The following is a 20,325-nucleotide window of genomic DNA, read 5'->3' as shown; positions in this document are numbered from 1 at the left end:
GTGCAGCTAAGGGAGACTTTTTGGAAGGAGAGTCACAATCATTTTTGCCATTTAGAAAGATCACTTCGGAAGCAACAGATCCCCATGGACAGATTATTTTACTCATTGAGCCAAAGTTCCCCTCGGTGCTGGAGCAGGGATTAAAATCCAGCTCTGACTGCAGTTGGTTCCTGAGCGACTGCTGCGCCGCCTCACCCACCCCACACCTACCTCACCCTGACTGGGATGGAGGTAGGAGGATTTTCTGTTCTCAGTGGGAACTGAGGGTCTCCCAGCTCTACCCAGATCTGCCCATTGGCACAGAAGAAGTAGTACAAGCCAACTATAGTAGAGAAGTGGGAGGGGAGGGGAGAGTGGGGGTGGCTCTGGGCTACCTGACACCCCCTCCCACCCCCTAGCTCCCTTCTCATTCGGGCCTCAAGTGTGGGTGGGATCTGAATGAGAGAGCTGCCACCACTGTGCCAGAGCTCTTGGCATTGGTCACCAGTTCTGCTCCATCCAGCCCAGCACCTCTTCTCCCCATCCCTCTCCTCGGTTCCCCAACACACAGTGGAGAGGCCACCATCAGCGCAGGAATAGATAGATGTTACCTGGGCCAGGCAAGGTGTCCTGGGGAAAGAAAGGTCTTGGAGACGAAGGGGCAGCCTGTGGAGAAATGGGGGCCTCAGTCTCAGTCAGGTGAGGGGAAAGGTTTGGCGCTGTTGCTTCCACAGAATGCATTTTTGTCTTCTCCCAGGCTCCTGAGAGGAGCCTGACTGCGTACCTGTCTTCACTGCCTGTCCCTGCCTTATCTGTCAGAGGCAGATAAGGGTGCCTGCTGACAGGACTGAGTGAAATAATGCAGTCATCAATTTAGATAACTTGAAGTGGTAATCTCTTTGTGGCAATGGTGGTTGTTAATGCTATTATTAAGTCAAATGGGGCGTGTGTCTCCAGCCTTCCTGAGCTCTCTAGCCTCCTCAGCCTCACCCCTCCATTTAGCTGGCCTTCCAGAGCCTCTGTCTTCTAAGTCCTTCCAGAACGCTTGTACCTCCTAACTGATGTCATGCCTCCAACCCTGTGTGTGTGCTGTTTCCCCTTCTTAGACTTCTTTCTCCGTCTTGTTCTCAGTTTGATGGCATTTTCCTTGATGCCATCCTCCTTCCATGATGCCATCCTCCTTCCATGATGCCATCCTCCTTCCATGATGCCATCCTCCTTCCATGATGCCATCCTCCTTCCACTCAGCCTCCTCAGTGCCCCAGGCTGAGTTAGAGGTGTCTTCTGGGCCCCTTTGGCCCCCAGTGATTCCCATTATCACAGCCCTGAGCACTGTGGCGGTCGCTGCCCTGTCTGCATCTGTCTCCTGTAGGCTGTGAGCTCCTGAAGAGGCAGCCCTAGATCTGTGTCCACTCTGTGTCCCCAGAGCCCAGTCCTATGCATAGCCTAGAGCATGAGATTCATGGGTGCTTGTGATAGGGAAGGAGGGAGGAAATCAGCCCAGGGCTCAGCTTACCCCTAGTCTGGGGGAGGTCACCGCAGACAGCCTCATCCCAGTTAAGCAGAAGAGGTGCCGGGGCTGCCGAGGGAAGGACTGTGCCCCTCTGCACTGACTGTCCATCCGGCCTGGATCTTTCTCTCCAGGTAGACCAAGCAGATGGGACCTCTCCCTCGGTGGGGGATGGAGGTGATAAGGGGTGCGTGTGCAGAAATGGGAGGCAGGCTCTTGGCTCTGAAATTGTTTAGCGGTTGCCATAAACCACAACAATGGGCTTGACTCCCTGGGGCTGAGCTGATGGGCACTGGCTCAGGCAGAAACTTGGGTTAGAACGCATGCTTGGATGTGTGACCTTAGCGAAGTTACCGGTCCTCTGTGCCTCAGTTTCCCCATCTGCAATGGTATGTAGGTGTGGGGGGTAATAATCCCATTTCACAGGTCATTTTGAGAGCAATTAGAGAGAATGCCAGTTAAACACCCGGGCAGTAGATGCTCACTGCTGCTTCGTCGATTCATCCAACAGAGATGAATGGCTATGCCCTGGGCACACAGACCCCGTCCCAGCCTCTGAAGAGAGGGGCAGGGGCAGCATCAGGTGGGGCCTTTTAGGCCATGGAAAGGAACTTGGCCTTTACCCTAAGAGCAATGTGAAGCCAGGGAAGGATTTTAAGTCCAGAAGTGACATGGTTAGATTTGTTTTTTGTTTTTTTTTTAGATGGAATTTTGCTCTTGCTGGGGCTAGAGTGCAATGGCGCGATCTCTGCTCACCGCAACCTCCACCTCCCAGGCTCAAGCGATTCTCCTGCCTCAGCCTCCTGAGTAGCTGGGATTACAGGCATGTGCCACTACGCCCGGCTAATATTGTATTTTTGGTAGAGACGGGGTTTCTCCGTGTTGGTCAGGCTGGTCTCGAACTCCCGACCTCAGGTGATCCACCTGCCTCGACCTCCAAAAGTGCTGGGATTACAGGTGTGAACCACCGCACCCAGCCAGATTTTGGTTTTAAAGACGTATCTTTGGTGATTATGGGAGAGACAGGTTAGGGGAAATAATGCTCCCAATGTTCTCTCTCAAAGAAACTACCTAGAGGCTGGGATGAGTTACAACAAACATCCTTTAAAGTACATTCCTGGCCAGGTGCAGTGGCTCACGCCTGTGATCCCAGCTCTTTGGGAGGCCAAGGCAGGTGAATTACCCGAGGTCAGGAGTTTGATACCAGCCTGGCCAACATGGTGAAACCTTGTCTCTACTGAAAATACAAAAAATTAGTTGGGCGTGGTCGTGGGTGCCTGTCATCCCAGCTACTTGGGAGGCTGAGGCAGGAGAATAGCTTGAACCTAGGAGGAGGAGATTGCTGTGAGCTGAGATCACACCACTGCTCTCCAGTCTGGGCAACAGAGCGACACCCTGTCCTCAAAAAATAAATAAGTAAAAATAATAATTAAGTACATTCTTGAGCTCTCACAGAAGTAACAGAAACACCCTCCAGCCAAGAGTGAAGAGAGAACTGAAGTCAGGCTGGCAAACAAGATGAAGCCACGGCAACCTTAGGCCGTTTACACATTTCAGAAATCTAAAGCCAGGAGTTTCAATGGCCACTCAACAGATGGGAAAGAAGGTCTTGGGCCTACACAGTTACAGTTTGAGGAGTTGGAACTTGGCATCCCCCGACTCAACACATAAATCTGGGACCCTCCGAGGGCTGCAGCCTCAGTGAATAGGAAGATTGGCTAGAAGAAAGGTCCGGCCCCACCAGCAAAGGGAGACAGCATTTCCGATGGGAAAAAAAGACTCCCTAAAAAATTATAAATACTGGTCTGCCATCACACAAACTTTGGGTTTGATGGCACACCACTACCTTTGTGGTCCTGGAAACCATAAACTTAAAAAAGTAACTTAAATGGTCTCAGGGTGGTAGTTCCCCCGGGAACCTGGCCAAAGTAAATGAAAAATCCTTCCTGGAGCAATCCCACAGTCCCTTTGGATCTCTCAAACGTGAATTTGTAATATGATTGCAAAACACACAGGGAAATAAGCCAGTGTGAGCAGCAGGCTCCAGAAACAAAAAAGAGCAGAATTAGTTTCCCTGGTAGTCTAAAATGCTGGAATTATGAGATATAGAATAAATAATTATGTTTAAAATGTATAAACGAATTAAAGATGGACTTGAGGCAGGGAACATAATACTACCCCAAATAACTAAGATTTGAAAAAGAACCAACTGGAATTTCACAAAATGAAAAATACAATCATTGAAATGAAAAATTCAGTAGACAGGATAAGTAGCAGGGCAGACACACCTAATGATTGAGAGAGCTGGTGAAATGAAAGAAATTACTCAGGATCTAACAGAGGGTCCAAGAGATAGTATGGAAGTTAGTTAAGAGAGGTGAAATATGGAATATAAAGGTCTAACAGAGAAGAGAGAAGAAGGTGGAAAGAATGGAATGGAGAGTGTTCCGACAGACTTGGGTAAAGATGGTGCTGGCCTGGACCAGAAGGTATTGGGCATAGAAGGGGTTGATTGAGAGATGTTAGGAAGTAGTCTGTGGCTTATACCTGTAATCCCAGCACTTTGGGAGGATGAGGTGGGAGGATCACTTGAACCCAGGAGTTCGAGACCAGCCTGGGCAACATATGAGACCCCATCTCTGTAAAAATTCTTAAAAGAAAAAAAAAAAAGTTAAGAAGTAGAATTGATGGGTTTAGTGATGGAGGGGATGCAGAGGCCAGAGAAGGGATGTGGCAAAGATGATTATCAGATTTTTGGCTTGAGGAATTGGGTAGAGGAGTGTTGCTTATTAAAATGGCAGACAGGCATGGTGTCTCACGCATGTAATCCTAACACTTTGGGAGGCTGAGGCAAGAGGATCACTTGAACCCAGGAGTTCATTGAGACTAGCCTGGGCAACATGGTGAGATCCCATATCTACCAAAAAAAAAAAAAAAAAAAAAAGAAAGGCAAAGACTGGGGGAGAACAGATTTGGGAGAATGAACAGGAGTTCAGTTTTGAAAAAGGCATGTTTCAGTTTGCCTGGGAAGATCTGCTGATGCATCTCAGAGCAGGAGACTTTAGAGCTAGGCCTTAAGGTATATGTAGGAGTTACCTGGTGGAAAGGGAATTTCTTTTAACTAACTTTTGGGAAATAGGACTTCCCTTCAGGGAGAGCATCAGGCCCCTTTCTGGAACATTCTTTCACTCAAAGGAGGCCCCTTGAGAAAAGGCATTATCAAAACATCAAATAGACAGGGTTCTGGGATCTCTTAGTTCCATCTCTCATTTTTGTATGGGAAAGCTGAGACCCAGAAAAGTCAGGGATTTGCTTTCCTAGCCTTAGACTCTTCATTCATTCATTCATTCATTCATTCATTCATTCACTTAACAGATATTTATTAAAGGCCATTTTGTCCCGGATACTAGGTGCTGGGGATACAGCAGTTAAAGATTCTTGCTTCCTGGAAGCTTATAGTTTAGTGGAGGGAGACAGACAATAAACACAAAAATAAGAAAAACATATCATGTCAGAGGGCGGTAAAAGCTACAGAGAAACGTAAGGACTGGAAAGGGTTCAGGTATTCTGGAGGAGCCACTGGCAAAGTGAATTTGAAAGTCCCTGGGCCTCTCGTATGGGGCTGCTGACCCTCGAAGCCCATTGTGACAACGTCTGGGATTCTAGAGTCCAGGCCTGGGGGAGGGAGGAGGCCTGGAGAAGGAGGGAAAAAGGGGCTGTGGGATTTAGTGGGTGGGCTGCACCCCCCCGGGGGGCAGCAGAGCCCAATGGGTCAGAAGGGCCACAAAGACTCCCTGTACCCTTGTGGAGGGTAAGATCATTTATTCCTGAGGCGTCTTGGCTCCTTGCCCTTGGCCCCTCCCCCACCTCCATCAGATCTCAGATGACATTCCCTTCTGCTCCCCCTCCCACCCTTGGGAACACCAAGAGGTGGGTCCGAATTGTTCCTGCGTCTCACTACAGAGTGGCAGCCTGGAGGAGCTCGTGACAGGCACCCAAGGCTGGCCAGGGAGACCGAGTAGGCCCTGTGAGGCTCTGTCCCAGTCAGGAGAGGCTGGAGGGCTGGCGGGCCCCTGTGTCATGCCCTGCATCTCTTCCCCCAGGACTCCTGAGAGCAGCCTCCACGAGGCCCTGGACCAGTGCATGACCGCCCTGGACCTTTTCCTCACCAACCAGTTCTCAGAAGCACTCAGCTACCTCAAACCCAGGTGAGGCTCAAGCCCCGGTTGGGGTAGGGGGTGTGCTTGACGGTCAGGGAGAACCAGAGGTCTTGTATGAGAGGAACTCTGTGTAACTAAATGCCTTCGGCTTTCTGGGTCACCAGGACCTCTGACAAGTCCCATAAAAATGGCTCAGGCTCCATTCCACAGCCTGCGTGTATCCAGGCCCTCTCCAAGGTCACTGTGACTTGCTTGTCCTTAGGCTCTTGAGGGTTCTTCACACTTCCTTATGTGTTCCCGCATAAGGATAAGGAGTTTCTTCCTCGCCAGCTCTCACATGACCCTTTGTTTATTTTTCCCCAAAGCACTAAAGACTAGGTTGCCTGCTTTCCTGGGTGTTTTAGGGCAATAAAGAGGGCTGCTCCCTTGACCATTTCCTTGAATGCTCACGGCCATGTTTCTGTAAATACAAATCAATAATGTGTATATACTCCTTTTTCTTTACTTATCACTTTTTCTCAGTTTTAAAAATTGAGATATTATTCAGATACCATAAAACTCACCCTTTCTTACCACTTTAAAACATTTATTGGGCTGGGCGTGGTGGCTCACGCCTATAATCCCAGCAGTTTGGGAGGCCAAGGCGGGCAAATCACTTGAGGTCAGGAGTTGAAGACCAGCCTGGCTAACATGGTGAAACCCCATCTCTACCAAAAATATAAAAAATTAGCTGGGTGTGGTGGTGTGTGTCTGTAGTCCCAGCTACTCAGGAGGCTGAGGCAGGAGAATGGCATGAACCCAGGAGGCGGAGCTTGCAGTGAGCCGAGATCGCGCCACTGCACTCCAGCCTGGACGACAGAGCCAGACTCTGTCTCAAAAAAAAAAAAAAAAAAAAAAGAAAAAAGAAAAGAAAGAAATAAGCAATGTTTACCTTACTATACCTTTTTGATTAATGCTCCTTGCAAAGAAAATCATGTGTGAGACTGTTTCCTTCTAGAGTTAATAATTTTCTTGCTTTTCCCATTTTCCTAATTTGCTAAACATTTATCCTTAAGTCTTTGTAACCACTCCCATCAGATCATCCTATGGTGAGTTTTTCCCAAAATGCTGAAATCTATCAAGTAAGCACTCAGTACCCCCCTCATTTTCCTGGAAACCTATCCTTGGGAGGACAGACATGTCTTCTGGCTCCTCCTGGCTGTTTCCTAGAGCTCCTTTGCGTTTCTCCTGCTTCTTTGATTCCAGGTCTTTTCTCTTGTGTCCCCCTCGTTTGCCAGGGAATGTCCCATAGAAATTTCCTAAGAAAGGCTGGGCGCAGTGGCTCATGCCTGTAATCCCAGCACTTTGGGAGGCTGAAGTGGGTGGATCATTTGAAGTCAGAAGTTCAAGACCAGCCTGGCCAACGTGGTGAAACCTCGTTGCTACTAAAAATACAAAGATTAGCTGGGCATGGCGGTGAGTGCCTGTAATGCCAGCTACTTGGGAGGCTGAGGCAGGAGGATCGCTTGAATTCAGGAGGTGGAGGTTGCAGTGAGCAGAGATTGCTCCATTGCGCTCCAGCCTAGGTGACAGAGTGAGACTCTGTCTGGGGAAAAAAAAAAAAAGAAATTTCCTAAGAAAGGCTGGGTGCAGTGGCTCATGCCTGTAATCCCAGCACTTTGGGAGGCTGAGATGGGTGGATCATTTGAAGTCAGAAGTTCAAGACCAGCCTGGCCAACGTGGTGAAACCTCGTCGCTACTAAAAATACAAAGATTAGCTGGGCATGGCGGTGAGTGCCTGTAATACCAGCTAGTTGGGAGGCTGAGGCAGGAGGATTGCTTGAATTCAGGAGGTGGAGGTTGCAGTGAGCAGAGATTGCTCCATTGTACTCCAGCCTAGGTGACAGAGTGAGACTCTGTCTGGGGGGGGGGGGGGAAAAAAAAAAAAGAAATTTCCTAAGAAAGACTTGTATAAATATATTTTTTTCCCTAAGAATTTTGAATACCTTGCTTCAGTGTTCTAGCATTTACTGTAGCTGTGAGAACCCTAATTCTTCTCACTTACTCTTTCTCCAGAAAGGTTTAGGATTGGCTCTTGTATTTCTGAAAATCTGGAATTTTACTGCGATGTGTGGCAATGAAGTCTTTTTTATTCTGGATTGTTATGCGGGCTCTCAGTTCTGGGCAATGCTCTTGTACGATAGTTCCATCTTATTTCCCTTTCCTGGGCTTTCTTTAACGTGCCTCCTAGGTCAGTCCTCTTCTGAGCCTCTTCTCTCTCCCTCTTGTTTTTCCCATTGCTTTATCTTTTTTTTCCATCTGATTTTTGGAAGATTTCCTCACCCTTCTCATTAATTCCTGCTGTTGACTTCTTTATCTCTGTAATCATATGATTAATTTCCTGGCATTCTTTATTCTCTGAATGTTCTTTTTTCCCTAAAACATCTTCTTCTTGGTTTATGGTGTACTAACTTCTTTATATCTATATTTGGAATATGAGGCCCTTAGGACAGTGCCTGGCATGTATTAAGTATCTAATAAAGTATTTATTGTTATTGTCACAGAATATTATTTCTGTTTAAAATATTTCATTCTTTTCCTGCATAACTTGGCGCTCTCCGTGTTCCTGGAGTCTGTTTAATGGGGGAATTCTCTTCTCATGGGGTGCTTTCTTCAAAAACCCAGCCATCCCCGGCTGTCTGTCTAGTCCTGTTTAAGAATGAGCCCATGCGAAGGCCAGCCGGGAGGTCTGTGCCAAGCTGCCTTGTAGTTGGTGGAGTTGGCTTTGGATGACCTGGCCACCAGATGTCAGCAGCCGGGATGGCTTGGCTTCTCCAGTGAGGAATCCTCCATTTCTCAGCCTGGACAGAGAGCCTTAGCCGCCTAAATTGGGAGACTAGGGGCTGAGGTCTAATCATCTCTGCCACCTACTCCCCCTAGTCCGCCTCTTTTCAGCTCCAACTTGTCCCCTGCACCCAAGCCCCAAGGAAAAGTGAATGCTGAGGCCAGGGGACTGGTTTCCACAAGTCCCCAGGCCTGACCTGTTCAGTTTCTGTAGACATGATGGACCCATCTTTCTCCCTCTAGGGTCAGTGGCCCAGCTTTTGGGGTGGGGTGAGTGTTCCAGGGCATGGGGCAGTGTCCACACCTCACTCCCACCCTCTGAGGGAACCTGGCTTGAGGGGGTCAGGCTGGGTGGGTCAGGGCCTGCAGCAAGAGTGTGGCCATGGCCTGAGGCAGGCCCAGCTGCAGCTTGCTCTGTCTTAGAATGTCCAGGTTCCCCTCTCAGTTTTCTTGGAAGGCTCCCCAGCTCCTGCTTCTCCCCTAGTCATTTCCTGTTGCTCACTCAAGCCTGGACCCCAGACCATAGCCACCCTCCTGCACTGGAAACCAGCTGCCCAGGACACAGCTGCTCAGCCTGTCCCATACCCCAAGCACGGACACTGGCCCTTCTCCTCACCCACTGAACCCCCGATAAGGTCATGCCTCAGCCTACTCTAAACTGTCCTGTAGACTTGGGGCCAACAGAAGGGAGTCAAAACACTGGAGAAAATATTAAAACCAAAGGCTGTGGCTGCGCCTAGGTCCTCGAGCTGTCTCTGCCACAAGGTCCCTGAAAGGGCTTTTCCCTCTATGGCCCCCTCACCTCAGGAGGGCATTTTAACAGGAGTCCTGTAGCTCTCAGGACCCCCAGAGGAAACCCTCGTCCTAACAGAGACACTCCAGGAATCCAGTCTTCCCATGGAGCCACCTGTTACCTCACGTGGGAAGCAGTGCAGCATCTGTTTCTTAGCCCCTGCCTTATTCCAGAAAAGGATCCTTTCTTTCTTTTTTCTTTCTTTTCTTTCCTTCTTTCCTTCTCTCTCTTTCCTTCTTTCCTTCTCTCTTTCTTTCTTTCTTTCTCTTTCTTTCTTTCTTTCTTTCTTTCTTTCTTTCTTTCTTTCTTTCTTTCTTTCTTTCTTTCTTTCTTTCTTTCTTTCTTTCTTTCTTGTTTGTTTTTGAGACAGAGTGTCGCTGTGTCGCTCAGGCTGGAGTGCAGTGGTATGATCTCAGCTCACTGCAACCTCCACCTCCTGGGTTCAAGCGATTCTCCTGCTTCAGCCTCCCTAGTAGCTGGGATTGCAGGTGCATGCCACCATGCCCGGCTAATTTTTTATATTTTTAGTAGAGATGGGGTTTCACAATTTTGGCCAGGCTGGCCTTGAACTCCCGACCTCAGGTGATCCCCCCACCTTGGCCTCCCACAGTGCTGGGATTACAGGCATCAGCCACCACACCAGGCCCTTTCTTTCTTTTTGAGTTTAACAGTTTTCCTCCAGATAGTAGTGTCAGTAGCACACTACCCCCATACCACCTGTGACAACCCAAAATATCTCCAGAAATTGCCACATGTCCTCACGTTGGGAGTGGGGATACCCTGGCACTTCCAGTGAGAACCACGGGTCTAGAAAAAATAATTCTTGCTGGAAAACAGCCTCCCTTCCTCACTGATGGCCACTGAAGCTTCAGAAGATGTTGGGCCCAGTGTCATTTGCTGTTCTTCACTGAACACACATTGTCTCGTTTAATTGTCCTGGTCCCGTGCAGTGGGGGACGGTGCTCCTCTTTCGCTCCGAGTGGGGCATCTGGGCTTTCCTAGCTCCCTTCCCCGCCTCGCCTCTGCTTTCCATAAGTCATGCCTTTGAGTAGCGTTGTCCCTGCTTCTAGCATATTTCACTTAGCACTGAGTGTGACCTGACGCACTGTCTCTGGGACGTGGAGGCTACTGCTCTTGGCTTTCTTGAATTATATGATCGTGGTTAATAAACGGCAGAGTGGGATTCGGATCCAGGTCCTCCAGCTGCACAAACCACACACCGACTGCTGTGTGTGTGGTTTGCCCTCCCCCTTGGGTTGGCGGCATTTACCTTGGGCAGGACCTCACATCTGCCTCCCCCAAACCACGAGGAGTGAAGGAGGTGGAAAGGGTGCATCGGGGGCATGTGTGGGGGTGCAACAAGTTCAGGGTATGCCCTTGAGCGTTCTGGAGTTTCTCTGAGGGAAGAGGTAAGGTTACCTGCCAAAAGCCAGGGGCCAGATGGTGGTGCAGGGATAACGAGGAGAGGGGAAAAGGTGTTTCTGGACAGGATGCCGGGCCTGGCTGAGGCTGTCTGTGTAGGGGGCAGCTTTCTCCAGCATTGCTCAGTGGCAGTGTGGAGAAAGTGGGCCGTTGCGTGGCTCCTGAGCTGGGCTCCTAGCTGGGTTCAGCAGGTTGGCAGACTTGGCATTGAGTATGTTGACAAGAGAGAGAGACTGGTATGAGGACACTAGGCTAAGCAGTCAGGAAGAGGGGACAGACTGGAGGAGGGAGGATGGGCAGTGGGAGTGATGGGCCAGTACAGGCAGGTCAGGAGGCTTAGAGCTGGGAGGGTGGCGGCATCCTTTAAGACTCCAGAAGCAGAGCCATTCTATGTGATGAAGACAAGGTCACACTGCAACTCAGAGGATGGAGATGGTTGGGCAACTGTCACTGGTTCATTCAGCAACAGCCTTTGAGCACCCTCCTGGGCCCCGCAGTGAGCTGGGTGCTGGTGCTCCATTACTGAGCAAGATGTGGGCTGTTCTCAGGGTCCAGCAGGGAAATGGCGAAACAAGCAATAAGGGGTGCCGAGAACTACCCAGGGACCCCACTTCATGTGGGAAAGGAGCTGGTCGGGAGGACTGCATCATTCCCTGGGGCTCATTGCCAAATAGAAATTCAGGGTCATTTGTTCAAATATTATTAAAATTTAAAGACAGTGACAGCAGAGAATTAAACCAAACATGGGCCCTTTTTAGGCACCGGCCCTGTGCAACGGCATAGACCACACACCCATGAAGCTGCCCTGGAAGGCTTCCTGGAAAAAGTGACATTTACGCTGAGATGGACTGGATGAGAAGGAGTCAGCCAGATAGAGGGGGCATTTCTAGGTGTAAGGAACTGCCTTTGCAAAGACTGGGCGGTGAATGAGGGTCTGGTGTATCTGAGAGATGGAGACACTCACCCTGGAGTGGGAGGAACTGAGGCAGATCCCAGAAGGAAGAGGGCAGGGTGATGGGCAGCGGACTGGGGATGGGGAGTCCATAGAAGCAACTTGGGCTGGAGAGGAAGTAGAGTCTGAAAGGACCAGAAAGTGGAGTAGGGGGAGCTTCAGTGAGCATGAAGGGGCAGAGACTTGGAGAGGTCAAGGGGCTGCCTCTGCCTCCCAGTGCCCTCCCTATCCTGACAGCTGGTCTGGGACCAAGAAGGTGGGACCCCAGTAGACATGTCCCAGAGTGAGGGGACGGCTCAGGAATGAGCCGACTAATGGCCTGGATGATATATATGCAAATAAGAACTTGGGTACAAGCTAAACTTGGAGTGCCTGAGGTTCGAGGGTTGTCATACCTCTGTACCCCATTTCCCAGTTCAGACTAGAGTTGGGGACTTCCAGGAGGCAGGCTGGGGAGGGGCTAGTATTCTTAGCCACAGACGCCTGTTGGGGCCTTGGGCCTCAGACTAGAAATTCCACTTTGTCTGCCAGCTGCCCGGGGGGAGCTGTCCCTCCTTCTGGGCCCAGCACCAGACAAGGTTGCACAGGTGGGGCTGGGCAGGTGGTGCTGAGTCCCAGGCCTCTGACTGGCAGTGGGAGAGGAAGAGAGAGACAAGGGCTTGAGAGATGGAGAGGCCTGGGGGCTGGGGTGTTATCTGGGGGATGGGTCTGTGTGCTGCCAGGGAAGCCCCTCCTCAAGGAGAAGGTTTTTATGCAGGGAAGTGGCACAGGACACGGAGGGACTCATATTTACTGAGCTTTGGTGCAGTGGCCCCTGGCCTGGGTATTATTCTATTTAAGCCATGCAAAAGCCCGTGGGGGAGAAGAGTTACGGTTTTCCTTCTGCAGGGAAAAACCTGAGGCTGAGGGAGGCTGTGAGACATGAGACATGCCAGGTCACACAGCTGGTAGCTGGCAAAGCTGAGACTCCAACCTGTGTCTGAGGGGCTCTGAAGCCTGGTTCTGGCCCCAGCTCTGGGCAGCCTGCTCCTCTCCACAAGCCACTGCCTGCAGATGAAGCAGTCCTGGCAAAGGCCTGGGAGCATCCAGTGAGTGCCCCTGGCTGGCAAGCGGTGGAGCAGCCTTGGTTTCCTGCCTTTGACCCTCAGGGATCACAGGAGTGTCACCCAGAAGTAGCTTAATTTACGAGTGTTTTATGAACAGGAAAAGGGGTGAAGTCACATGATTTCACAACCAAACAGCCTGTAAACCTTAGTCATCTCTCTTTCCTCTGAAGTTCCCAGCATAAACCTGGCACTGAGGAGCTTTATAAATAATTTACAAGGAGACCTGGGGAAGGGAGTAAAGGCGCTCCCAGTCAGTCCCACAGGCTTACAGGGACCCAGGCAGGCTAGCATTATCGTCCCCATTTTGCAGAAGCAGAAATCTAGGCCCAGACATGTTAAGTGGCTCCCTCCACATACAGAGGGGACCTGGCGTTGTTCGCATCCCTCCTTGCCTGTTGCCCTCTCCATGTGATGGACTAAATGCTACCCCCTGCCCCCAACGCACCCTTCAGCTGAGGAGCCTGGGGCGGTGGAGGAGCAGGGAGCCCAGAGACTCCTGAGGCCACCTTGGCTCAGCCCTGACATCAGTACTGAGGACAGAGATGAGTCACACACAAACTCTGTCCTCGAGGTGCCCACAGTCTGCAGAGAGCTGAGCCTATGCTGGTCAGTTCAGCATGACCCGTACCTCAGTTACAGATGGAGTCCCTGAGGAGGAGGCCTGGATTCCCAGGGCTCTGGGAGGCATTTGAGGGCCTTGACAGATATGTCAGGAGATGTAGAGGAAGGGTATTTCTTTCTTTTAAAAAAAATTATTATTACTTTTTAGAGACAGGGTCTCACTATGTTACTCAGCCTGGTCTCAAACTCCTGGGCTCAAACAATCCTCCCGCCTTGCCCTCCTAGAGTCCTGGGATTACAGGCATGTGCCACCACACCTGGCCGAGGAAGGGCATTGCAATCTGAGGGAACAGCCTGGGCAAAGGCCTGGAGGAGGGAAATGTGGGATTTTCTAACGGAAGGTCTTTGTGGTTCAGTGTGGCTGGGGGTGCAGTCTTGAATGTGACCAGATAGGGGTGGGTGGGGAACAGAAGCATCAAGAGGGCTGGAGAGGTGGGCAGGGCTGACATCTTGTGGAGCTTCAGCCCCGGCAGGATCTCCTAGGATGTGGGAGCCATGGGAAGGTGTAACTATTGGGCACCATGATCAGATGAGGGGAGGGAGTGGGAAGAGGCAGCAGGTGACTAGCGAGGAGGTCCAGGGAAGTGGGGTTGAGGGCGGCCCAGGGGTGGGGTTTGGGCTAAACAGGATCTCACAGACAGGACTTGGGCTCAGCCTACAGGAGGTGGGGGCAGAAGGCAAGAGGGTGGCACTGGGGGCAGGGAAGGGCAGCCTCGGGCCGACATGCACTAAAGCCTTTCTCAGTGCTCATGGCAGCTATGCTGCTGCCACCCCTACTGAGCCGATGAGGAACTGAGGCTCAAATCTGGTAGATCACTTAGGGCCACTCAGCAGGAAGAGGGCAAGCTGGAAACCGAATCTGAGGTCTTTTGAGTAGCAGTGAGCAGATCAGACCTGGCCAAGGACCTCCCCGTGCCTGGACCCCCGGTCCCCTTGCCTCACTGCAGAATGGAGGAGGACGGAGATGAGCTGCCCAGGGCCAGCTGCCTCTGGGGCTCTGTGAGGTGGTGCTCTCAATGTCCCTTCTCTTCGGCAGAACCAAGGAAAGCATGTACCACTCACTGACGTATGCCACCATCCTGGAGATGCAGGCCATGATGACCTTTGACCCTCAGGACATCCTGCTCGCCGGCAACATGATGAAGGAGGCACAGATGCTGTGTCAGAGGTTGGGGGTGTTGGGGGCAGGGATCAGAGGTTGGGAGGCCCACCCTTCTCTCACCTTGGCCCAACCCAGTGCCTAACATGCCACTATTCGCACTGCTGCTTTTGGCTAAGACGTTGTGTCTGCAGGTGCTAAGAGCCGTCCCTGTTGTTCCTGCCTCAGGAGCTATGTTGTCTGAGCCAGTCACTGGGCAGCTTTCAGGGACCAGGGTGACAGAGTAGAGGAGGAGGCACCACGACTTGAGTGGGCAGGAGGGTAGGCCAGGCTGGGCACGAAGAGAAACCCAAATGTGGCACAGGTTGGGAGCTGCCAGGAGCAGCGTCACCTGGCCTGGACGCGGGTTGACCAGGGGCTGCTGTTTAGCCTCAGCCCCAGGACTGATCAGGTGGTAACTGTCCCATTTTATCAGTGAAGACACTGAGCCTCAGAGAAGTTAAGTGACTGTTTTTGCCAGAATATCAAACCTCTTCTGCCTGACCCCAAAGTCTGTGTTCTTTCTGTTAGCTCTGTCTCTCTAGGAATGTTCTAGAGTGTAGCAGAGAGGGACAGAGACAAGTGTGGCCTCTCTCTAATCCTCACCTGAGGCCCCTCTTTTTCCTTCTCAGGCACCGGAGGAAGTCTTCTGTAACAGATTCCTTCAGCAGCCTGGTGAACCGCCCCACGCTGGGCCAATTCACTGAAGGTGTGGCATCCAGGACGTCCTCTCAACCATGCTAAGCCCAGGCGGCCAGCTCCAGGCCCAGGAAGGGGCAGTTATCCTCCCTGTCATCGCCTAGGGGGCCAGGCCCTAGGGTCCATGCCAGGACACACATGGGTCAGACCTGGGGCCTTTTGAGGCCTGGCTCTCTAGTGAGGGTGTGGGGGGCAGGTGAGACCCACTTATGTGATAGCACTACTGGCTGAGAACCTGCAAGTCAAGAAAAGGGAAAGCTGTCCAAGGCCAGGGCTCTGCTCCTCAGGCCCACAGTTGTATGTGCAGTTGAGTTTACTGATTTAATTATCCTGGTGATCACATGGGCCCCAGAGGAGAATGTGGTGTCAGCAGCTGAGTCACTGGGACAACATGAGAAGAGATGGTGTGGGCTGTCATGGTCCATCCAGGTCTTTGTGCCATGACCACATGCAGCTGTCCTGGAGGCAGCAGTGGCTGACCACAAGCAGTGAGGGGCTCTGCAGCATAGGAGAAAGTGGCCTTACCCTCCTCAAGAGCCCTGGAAGGTTCTAGCGCCCCACAATGCATCTGATGTTGCTGGGTGCACAGCACCTACAGTGGTGCTTGGAGAACAAGACTAGGCGACCTTCTTGGGGAGGGTGTGAGCTAGCTTCTAGGGACAGTGACGAACACTCTGAAGCACTGGGTGACGAGGTAGGGGACAGGAGAGGTGCTGACACAGGTTCCCTTTGCTTTTGGGAAAGTGGGGGTGTGAGGATTCATCCCAGGCCTCCTGATTAGAGTCCCAGGAGGCCACAGGGCTTTGGTTTTTTCCCCACAGAGGAAATCCACGCTGAGGTCTGCTATGCAGAGTGCCTGCTGCAGCGAGCAGCCCTGACCTTCCTGCAGGTAGGGACCCCCACTTGTACAAGGAGGCTGGGATTTCAGAAGATCAATTTCCACATCCAACCACAACCCTTCCCCTAGAGCAACTGTGACCCATCCCCCATAGCAACCACGACCCATCCCCTGTAGCAATCGTGACCCATCCCCTGTAGCAATCGTGACCCATCCTTCACACTCCTGCCCCTGGCAGGGCTCAAAGGGAAGTGATGGGCATCACGCCCTCACACCCCTAGCACATGCGCTCCCACCGTTACCTGGATGCTGTTTCCACTGTGTGGCTGCTGCATTTCCTGTTAAGGGTCCTGTGGGGGTGATAGGCATTGTCTCAAAGCCTGCTTTCCATGTGATTCATTCAACAAGCTCTGTAGCACCTGTGATGTACCAGACTTTTTGCACACGGTACAGGTATGTAGTTTCTACATACCTTACACACATTACAGTTTGTTTTTGCTAATATTTACATTTATTATTTAATCTTCACCACAGAGGCCTGTGAAGGGGAGACTTAGAGGAGAGGGGTCACTTTCCCAAGGTCACATGATTAGCAAATGATGAGCAGGGATTTGAACCTAGGTCTGATGAAGTTGGAGCCCAGGTCTCCTCACCACACAGTGGGAATGATGAGAATGATCACTACATGCTTTTGCCTGAAAGCCTGGGTTATAATGAGAACATATCAGCATCATTATATATGTGTGTTTAGCAGAAGAGGGACATTTTAGTGTTGGGGTGCTGGTTAATTTCATGGCTTTTTTTTTCTATCTTTTTGACCTGGGGAGATTAGAATTGGATTAATCCTAATCCTTGCTTTAGGATTCACTGTAATGATTGCACCATAAACGACATTTTGTTTTGTTTGTTTATTACATTTTTACAAATAATGAACACCCATCAACACCACAGCCAACTGGAGGACAGAACACGGGCAATAACTCTCCCCACCCTGGGACTCCTCCTCGCCCTGTCCATGCACCCAGCAGGGGAATCACTACTAGAGTGTTATGTTTATTGTCCCCTACCCTTTCCTTTTTTTTTTTTTTTTTTTTTGAGACGGAGTCTCGCTCTGTCGCCCAGGCTGGAGTGCAGTGCTGTGATCTCAGCTCACTGTAACCTCCGCCTCCTGGGTTCAAGCGATTCTCCCGCCTCAGCCTCTGGCTAATTTTTGTATTTTTGTATTTTTAGTAGAGATGGAGTTTCACCACGTTGGCCAGGCTGGTCTCGAACTCCTGACCTCAAGTGATGCGCCCACCTCGGCCCTACCCTATTTTTTAAAAAAAAAATCGCTTTCTCAGCTTTGTACTCATGCCTGAACAGCATATGGTGATGTTTCATTTGCTTTTGAGCTTCCTAAGTGGTGTGGGTCTTGCTTTCTTCCCTCGGCCTCATGTGACTGTGTGTTATTCTCTTGCCTGAACACACCGCAGTTTGTTTATCTGTCCTTCTGCTGGTGGCCATTTGGGCTGTTTCTGTTTCTTGGCTATCATGAACTTGCACAACCCTTGTCCATCCGTTTTCCATTGGGTGTAAACAGTGAATAGAGCTGCTGGCGGCTATAGGCAAAGGAAGTTTTACATTTAAAAATGTGATAAATACCTGCTTGTTGTAAAAACCACAAACAATCCAAAAACAAGCATCCCCTCTCCTTTCTTGCAGTCCCTCCACCTAGAGGGAGATACTGTTAATCATTGGGCGTGGCCCCTCCAGGCCTCTCTCCAAGCACAGAGTAGTGTACCTGTGAGGCTGGTCCAACCCTGGGCATTTTAGAGGTTTTGTTGAGCCAAAGAGCAGGGAGGCCTGGTTTGGCTGATCTCTGACCTCATCCCCCAAGGGTTCCTCACAGGGAGGGGCAGTCAGGCCCAGAGCCTTGCATGATCCCTCTCAGCCTACGGCTGCCCACCTGGGCCAGGCGGTCAGCATCTTTTCCTCCTGCAGGACGAGAACATGGTGAGCTTCATCAAAGGTGGCATCAAAGTTCGAAACAGCTACCAGACTTACAAGTGAGTGGGGCTGGCCATCCGCTTGTGGAGACTCTGGGTCACAGCCTCTGCTGTGCTGTTCCCCTCTGGCGGCTTTGTGGGAGGAGAAGAGTACTAACCAGGGCCAGAACCTAGGCTGTTGATGCAAGCCAATTTCCATGCCCTCAGGACCTCAGTCTCCTGGAATCATATTCCCCTGGCTTTCTGGCTGTGTCTCTTCCCTTTGGTCCCTTGAGTGCTTACTCCCTGCCTGACCCTCTGCTGGGGAAAATAAGACACAGATTCTGCACAGGCTGGTCTGGCGGGGGCAGGGAGATAGCCACACGAACAGCCATTTTGGGAACAGCAGCAGAACTCCCACAGATCTGTTAAGGCCCAGTCCAAATGCCACCTTCCCCATGAAGGCTTCTTTAACTCTAGTACACAGGAAAGGTATACACACACACACATGCATACACACACACACACACACACACACATGTGGACACACTCTCTGCAGGCCAAAATCACTTTCATGCTATCTCTGGATCCCTGACATTCAAACTAGCCCAGGCCCAGGCCATGTTTATGAATGAAGATTCAGTCCGGAGCGTTTTTACCCAACATGGCTCCATAATCCCTTATCTATGGTTCCCACAGCAACAAAAGCTCTGAAAATCCAGTCCCCCACTCACCAAGTGTTGCATTAAAACTTATTTCCATTAAAAGTTGATTTGAGGCCGGACGCGGTGGCTCAGGCCTGTAATCCCAGCACTTTGGGAGGCTGAGGCAGGCGGATCACCGGAGGTCAGGAGTTCGAGACCAGCCTGTCCAACCTGGTGAAACCCTGTCTCTACTAAAAATACAAAAATTAGGTGGGCATGGTGGCAGGTGCCTGTAATCCCAGCTACTCGGGAGGCTGAGGCAGGAGAATCACTTGAACCCGGGACGCGGAGGTTGCAGTGAACTGATATCATGCCACTGCACTCCAGCCTGGGTGACAGAGCGAGATATCGCCTCAAAAACAAAAACAAGGGGGGTGGGGGCAAGAGTTTTAAAGAGAGTAGATAAGGTTTGAAATATGCAGAGGATTATGCAGAAATCACTATGGAAACAGCACAAGAGTGACTGGCAGTACGGAGAAGCCCAGCTGAAGCTGGTGATGATAAATTTATGGTGACACCAATCTTACTACACCTGCTCAGTAGTCCACATGCACCACAGAGAAGGCAGATAATTTACTTCATGCTTTTTCCATCAGGCAAGAGAGACAGAAAAATAATATTGCAAAGGGGGCTAAGGATAGACATGAAGCTATAGACCAAAAGACAGGGGAATAAAGTTTTACTTTTACAGGAGGAAAATAATTCATGGTGGTGGATATTGGGGATAGTTGCATAATAATGGAAATGTAGTTAATACCACTGAATTGTACACTTAAAATTGGTTAAGATATTAAATTTCATGATATGTATATTTATTTTTTATTTATTTATTTTTTTTGAGACGGAGTCTCGCTCTGTCACCCAGGCTGGAGTGCAGTGGCCGGATCTCAGCTCACTGCAAGCTCCGCCTCCCGGGTTTACGCCATTCTCCTGCCTCAGCCTCCCGAGTAGCTGGGACTACAGGCGCCTGCCACCTCGCCCGGCTAAGTTTTTGTATTTTTAGTAGAGACGGGGTTTCACTGTGTTAGCCAGGGTGGTCTCGATCTCCTGACCTCATGATCCGCCCGTCTCGGCCTCCCAAAGTGCTGGGATTACAGGCTTGAGCCACCGCGCCCGGCCGATATGTATATTTATCACAGTAAAAAAAAAATTGAAAAAAAGAGGAAAAGTAAAAAAGTCTTTTTTTTTTTTTTTTTTTGGAGATGGAGTCTTGCTCTGTTGCCCAGACTGGAGTGCAGTGGCACAGTCTCAGCTCACGGCAACCTCTGCCTCCCGGGTTCAAGCGATTCTTCTGCCTCAGCCTCTCGAATAGCTGGGACTACAGATGTGCGCCACCCCGCCTGGCTAATTTTTTGTATTTTTAGTAGAGATGAACTTTCACCACATTGGCCAGGCTGGTCTCGAACTCCTGACCTCAGGTGATCCGCCTGCCTCGGCCTCCCAAAGTGCTGGGATTACAGGTGTGAGCCACCGCGCCTGGCCTATTTATCATCTTTATCTCCCCCATTTAATGTAGGTGCTTCCCTGCAGGGATATTGTGAACTTGTTACAAGGTATTGCTAGGGTATAATGTACCATATAGCATGTGGACATCACGTTACCTTGGGGGCCTATGC

At 50.6% G+C, this 20,325-nt stretch overlaps 1 protein-coding gene across 5 annotated transcripts in view; it reads left to right on the top strand.

Moving 5' to 3' along the window:
- TTC39A (tetratricopeptide repeat domain 39A) overlaps positions 1-20,325 on the top strand; it is a 59,337-nt gene that overhangs the window by 18,234 nt on the left and 20,778 nt on the right. For 4 of the 5 annotated variants that reach the window (XM_050749958.1, XM_050749873.1, XM_050750020.1 and 1 more), the window contains exons 2-6: positions 5,593-5,697; positions 14,403-14,534; positions 15,137-15,213; positions 16,025-16,092; positions 18,022-18,086. In XM_050749958.1, coding sequence (XP_050605915.1) covers positions 5,593-5,697; positions 14,403-14,534; positions 15,137-15,213; positions 16,025-16,092; positions 18,022-18,086 — 447 coding nt within the window. Of the gene's footprint in view, positions 1-5,137; positions 5,301-5,592; positions 5,698-14,402; positions 14,535-15,136; positions 15,214-16,024; positions 16,093-18,021; positions 18,087-20,325 lie in introns of those variants that run through there. The other variant, XM_050749990.1, reaches the window with a different exon arrangement.

This window comes from Macaca thibetana, chromosome 1, assembly GCF_024542745.1.
Source record: "Macaca thibetana thibetana isolate TM-01 chromosome 1, ASM2454274v1, whole genome shotgun sequence".
NCBI classification, from domain to species: Eukaryota; Metazoa; Chordata; class Mammalia; order Primates; family Cercopithecidae; genus Macaca; species Macaca thibetana.
The sequence above is the reverse complement of the archived record's forward strand: the minus strand, read 5'-3'. Positions and strand labels throughout refer to the sequence as shown.